A 6,243-nucleotide genomic window follows, 5' to 3' on the forward strand; every position below is an offset into this window, starting at 1 on the left:
ATTGTGTGCAATAACAGTGTAATTTTTGTGCACTGTTGTAAACAGCCAAGAGCAGAATTCATGACATGCTTCGTATCCTTTAAATATTTTCTCTTGGCCATCTTTGTACTGCGCTACAGCAAAGTTTACGATGTGTTCCCCTGATGATTGGTCAGTTTCGAAATCAAAGAAAATTAATTTATCGGATGGACTTTTCGCAGAAATGAGTTGTAAGAAACAATGATGTTCTGACGCTATAACATACTCTTTACACGAAGGGCATTTGATAGTCCCGCAACGATGTAAAATTTTAGGACACTGCCGTCGCATGATAACTTTTGAACATTGTCTGCACTGATACATCTGTAATTAGAAAAAAAAAGTAGAACAAAGATTTTTTAAAAATATATTTAGAAAAAAAAAAAAAGGTTTAAAAATGTAAGTATTAAAAACTTTTTTTCCCCTAATTGAGTAATACTTACCCTATCGCATACTGAATGCTCTTGTCTACCTGTGACGGCTTTATGCGCTGCAAAGCAGTCCTCAGATTGACAGAGGCGATCACAATCTTTACATCTTTTAACCAATGCTGGAACGCATTGAAATCTTAGGCAGACATGGCACATATTGTCACACCTGTGATCTTCTGGACGGTCATATGGCTTTTCACAATAGTTTTTCGAACCATAAAAACCGTGTAAATTTGTAATGACATCAAAATGGCCATTGTGTTGCCACAAATTAATGCGACGAGTTCGATATCTTCCTTTATACGAGACCTAGAAATAAACAGTTTATAAATATAATTTCATTTTACATTTTTTTTTTCAATTTAATTAATTTTTTTTTTTTTTGGTTTAAAATCTTTGGCTTACTTTATTTAAATTTTCACTGCTTATTACTACGATTTGTATATTTAGATGATTTTCAAATGTGCAGATTTCGGTGTATGTGCAAGGACCAAGAGGAACTCCAGCACACTTGTGTAATTTTTGAGCTCGTAGCATTAGAACAGATCGTCTCCGATCCCGTAGAGAATTAAGCGCTGACTTGTCTTGCTCAAGATAAGCTAGGGCATATACGATTGCTTTTGCGCAACACAACCCTTCATCATCTGGCGTGATGGAAAGGACAGAGCGTTTTTTAAGACGATCTACTTGAATGTTGATTATCTTTGCTCTACCTGCACCGATATCCCTGCGAATCGTGATCACATCTACTAGGAAGCCTGAATCCAGTCGATTTTCATCTTTTGACTGCAGAACTTTCATAATAACCGATAATACGGTCTCCACCGTCATGAAAGATACGGCAATAATTTTCGTAGACATGGGTTTATCGAATCCATCGGCTTGGATACACATTCGTATCCAATCTGTCGGCCTTAGATTTTCTGTTGACCGTTCAATTAATATTTCAAACAGCTGTCTAACAGATTCAGTTACGGCTAGAAGAGGCCTGTTACGAATATTTTGAGGCAGACGATTCATATCAACACGTGCCTGGAAGGTTATTTCCTCGCGTTGATACTTTCGGTTACGACGCCGTGCCTTCTCTTTGAGTATAATAGCATTTTCCATCTGAAAAGAAAAGAACATAATTCAGTGTAAATGAAAATAAGCACACACGCAAACACACCATAAGCCCTAAAACAGGAGAAAAACTCACATTTACTGAAATGTCATGTTCCACATATGCAGGTCCTTTAGATGGAGCAGAGAGTTGAGTCTAAAAGATGTATAGACATCACAGTGATATGAAAAACATAACAAACATAGAAAAACATAAAAAACATAGAAAAAATAATTCTCATATATATTTATATATATATTAAAAACTGATATTACCTCATATCCCGAGCCTACTTGATAGTAAAGAGGCAAAACCAAAGGATTCTCCAAAAATATCTGCGAAGTTTCACTTAAGAGCTAAAGAAAAGTAACAGTTGTGTTTAAAGAAATTTAAGTTCAGCTTATATAAAAAAAAAATACAAAAAAATTAATGACAGGAAAAAAAAAAAAAAAAAAAAAACTACGTACTTCATCTCCTGAATCACTAAAATAATTTTCAATGCCGTCAATAGGATTTTCGATGAATATTTGAGATGTTTCACTCAGGCACTAAATAAATTAAAAATAGTGAATAGTCTTTTTCTAGGTGGGGCAAAAAAAAACTATACATTGTAAAAATAAGCCACAGAAGGAAATAAATAAAAGTAGCTTACCTCATCATCAGAATCTCTTAAAAGCGCATGGAAATCCTCACACTACAAAATAATAGTATTTTTAGTCATGTAAGTATTACAAATACGTGGTTGAAGAACAATTGAAAATAATATGGCGATATAACTGTTTTGAAACGTTAATATTACAAACACGTGTTTCAACAAAACAGGGTAAAATATAATTAAAAAAATCTAAGCCGTGTAAATAAAACACATAAATAAAATTTAGCTTACTTGATCATTAGAATCTCTTACAGATACATCGGAATCCTCACACTACAAAAATTTTAATTGCGTGTCAGTATTACAGGCACGTGGTCAAAGAAAAAAAAACAAAACACTAAAATAATAAAATTAAACACATAATAACCTTAATACATTTTATATATAAAAAATAAATAAATAAATAAAATAAATTTTAAATATGAATACTTACTTGATCAAAAAAGGGTTCCAAAGAACGTTTACTGTTTCTTGAAGCCATTTTCGCAGATACGAAGAGAATTTCTTGTTTTTTCAAAAAGCGTGGTAACAAACTTCTAGAATTTAGCAAGCAATGAATTTCGGAGGCAATCCAGCGGTTGAAACTCGGCTCCGAGCTTTTTACTTTGTCTGAATACGCGGATTGGTTAAGAGGGCATGACATCTTTTTCTGCTTTCTGATTGGTCCACAGAAATGTATTCGTTCACCTACGCGGATATCTACACAAAGGGAGTGAAAAGGCAGACGCCATTTCCCAACCAAATCATGCACAAACATGATAAGGGTGACGTCATTTACCCACCAAGAAAATTCTTCAAAATGGCGGCTATAGAGGAAATCCAAGATGGCGGAGCACGGAAAAACCTTATGCAGATAATTAAGAACCATATCAACCAAGGAATTGTGGGGTATCGCTTAAAGACTTGGATGCGGTCCCCCTCAATCCCTTTTTTTATTAATTATTGGGTGGTAGCGAGTTCGAACCCCGTGAAAAGGAAATATATTACATTTTCATATTATTTTTTTTTACGATCCTGTTACTTTTAGATGATGTTCTGGACGCTAGATGGCGCCAGCAGTAACATAACTTCAAGAAAATCAGTACAGATGTAAAAATATCATTTTAACTCTTTCCCTGCAGATAATAAATAATTTTAAAAAATTTCTTCCATTCGAAAATAATATCACCCACTTATAAGAAAAAAAATTCATTTGATAAATTGAAAATATTAATTAAAAATTAAGCACAAATAATCTTTATAATATCTTAAAGAAGGTAATCAATGTTCGAAAAAAAAATTAAGAAATTAAAATATATGTCTTCTACCCCTCTTTCATCGTTTAAAAGAAACTTTTCGATCGGTAAACTCGTTGAACGCTTTGCCTTTTTTTTTTTGTAAGTACGAATTTTTAGTCTTCTGTGATAACAAAAGCGTGGCTCAGTGGTTAAAGCGCGTAGCTGGAGATCTCGACATCGTGGGTTCGGGCCCACGCAATTTTTGAAACTGTCATGAAGGGCAGCATAAATCACCGTACAAAACAAAATGGCCGATGTTCTCCAAAGACCACGTGATTAATAAATTAATTAGGTAAGTTAAATAATAATTAATTAAATCCTTCATAAATACTTACCGAATAAAATTAATGAATGCCTCGGCGATTCAGCACGCACGGCATGGCGGGAAAAGGATGAGTCATTCCAAAGGAACACTTCATGATCCAATATGGCGGACGGACGTCACGTGATCCAACATGGCGGATGGAAGCCACGTGATCCAATATGGCGGAGGCCATGCCCCCGTTGCGTCATCCTTTGTTCTATTACGTCATGGCGGCATCCTTTTGCCGCATATAGTGGGGGGTATACTACTAACCATCTTGTGTAAACTAATTTCAAACGAGCATAAGGGAACAACATTTGATTGCACTCACACGGCATTTTCAACAAAATGTCCGACCTATCGACAGAAATTGAAGCAGCAAATCAGCCAAATGAACCGGGAATAGAAATATTAGGCCCTTTAAGTAGAACTTCGTTGAAATTTATACAATGTAATTTACAGAGATCTATAGCGGTAACGAGCAACATTCATCAAATACAGCTTGAACTGGGGTGTACAGTGAATCTTTATCAGGAGCCGTATATTACGTCCAAAAATTTACTAATTGGCTCTTTATCTTCTAACAAAACATTTCTTTCTTTAAACCATCTGACTGCTATCGTGTACAATGAACCTTTGTCACCACTTCTGTGGAAAGAAACTGAGCACAGCGTTTCGATTCTGATTGATACCCTTGAAGGAAAATTGCTAATTATTTCAGCTTATTTTCCGCCTAGTAAGGACATAGATGCATTATTACACGAATTAGATTATCTAAAGGAAAATCCAATTGGAAATGTTATATTAGGTGGAGATTTTAATGCTGCCAGCTCCCTTTGGGGATATCCCTATGAAAATTCTAGATCCCTCCCGCTTTTGGACTTTACAGATTCTCAAAATTTGATTCTTCTTAATAAATCAGATGCTCCTCCAACCTTCGATACTTTACATGCCAAGGGTTGTCCAGATTTGACGCTTACTTCTCCTTCCATTTCTCCTTTTATAGAAGATTGGACAGTAAGTGATAGCATTACATTGAGGGATCACCGAGCTATTACTTTCAGTTTATCTCCAACTCTAAGATCCCTAGGCAAATTAAGATTTAAAACGTTCTTTGGAAGAAAAGATAAATTTCGTAGCTGTATCAGGTTCAATGTTCCGTCTTACTTTCTTCGGGAACATGCAAGGACCTGACTCGGAACAGAGAGCTTACTAAAGCTATGTTCAATAACTGTGGGAAGTAGACAGGATACACAAGAAGGGTATACAAAACCCTTTATTTTTCTCTATTTACAATAACTTCCGTACTTCGGAATACACAGACCCACCACTTGTAGTCTAAACGTAAAAATATAAAAATAAAACTAAACTCTAATTTAACTTTAAAATAATAAACGTGGAAGATTGACCTTATATTAACAGGAAGCCGTATGTAGTACAGAGAACTGTGAACACTACAATACGTTTAAAAATTATCAAGAGGATTAAAACCTCTAGCCTGGAAGGCAACCAGCAACTGAGTAAAACTTCTAAGGTAAGCGGCCTGCTTCGACTCACTGCTTCCTCTCTCTCGCTTGGCAAAAAGCCACAACTTAAATACTTGGCGTTCCCCAGACAAACTTTGCATAAATACATTAACGCTTATAATTCTGGCCGGAAGTAGAAAATAAGAAGTGATAGTAAAGATTTAAAATAAACGTTAGTAAAACTTAAGATCCTTACATACTTCCCGCCAGAGTTAATTAGTTTGAAACTGAGGTCTAAAACGACCTTGTTGAAAACTTGTTGCCAATCTTTTACAAACATTTTTCGCTAGAAACTAGAAATTTAAAAGAAAGAAATTTGTTTTTACAATAGCAGCTCCCAGGACACACAATTTCTTTTCATCTGTACTGCATCTAAACAGGAGCTTTTATTCAAATCTGGTTCCTTCCAGAGATCTGGACTAGTTTAATGAAATGTTACACAATGAAATGGCAAGTAACATGTATAATTATATTTCTCTTAACATTCTTATTTCATTCATAACTATTTTAGTTATCTCTCCCCGTGCTCTCTGACATGTGTTGTAAAAGAACACCAAACACGAATGTGTTTATGTCTATGTGTTCAACACTTCCTCCTACAATCAATACACTAACGTGTTAAAATTCAACATACCAAGACCTCGTAACACACCCTAATTTCAACTCTAAACCCTGAGGTACTATTCTGAAAGTGGCTAACTCTGAAGTGTAGCGTCAGAGAGCCTAACTACATCATTCAACCTTTAACACATATTCACCATGATTTAGTCTTTTTACAGTCACACCAATAAAAAAAATTTTAACATTACTTTCACTTTTACCATATCACGGTATTTCTTAACATTTAAAATAACAGTTCACATTGTATATAAGAACATATTAACATGCCGTTAATTTTACACATTTGAAAACATACATTAGTAGTACATT

The 6,243-nt window shown here is 34.8% G+C and overlaps 1 protein-coding gene across 1 annotated transcript; it reads right to left on the reverse strand.

Annotated features, from left to right (window-relative positions):
- Positions 1-1,465: 1,465 nt before the first annotated feature.
- LOC146997653 (uncharacterized) lies at positions 1,466-2,734 on the reverse strand. The gene is made up of 5 exons (XM_085814265.1): positions 2,640-2,734; positions 2,438-2,479; positions 2,204-2,245; positions 2,019-2,099; positions 1,466-1,907 (listed from the first exon to the last, which is right to left on the reverse strand). Exons 1-5 carry the CDS (start codon positions 2,685-2,687, stop codon positions 1,650-1,652), a joined length of 471 nt encoding a protein of 156 aa, XP_085670391.1. The 5' UTR covers positions 2,688-2,734; the 3' UTR covers positions 1,466-1,649.
- Positions 2,735-6,243: the final 3,509 nt, after the last annotated feature.

The sequence above is a fragment of the Stegodyphus dumicola genome, chromosome 4 (assembly GCF_044657685.1).
Source record: "Stegodyphus dumicola isolate Sdum_Otavi_A_Nest chromosome 4, ASM4465768v1".
Lineage (NCBI taxonomy): Eukaryota > Metazoa > Arthropoda > Arachnida > Araneae > Eresidae > Stegodyphus > Stegodyphus dumicola.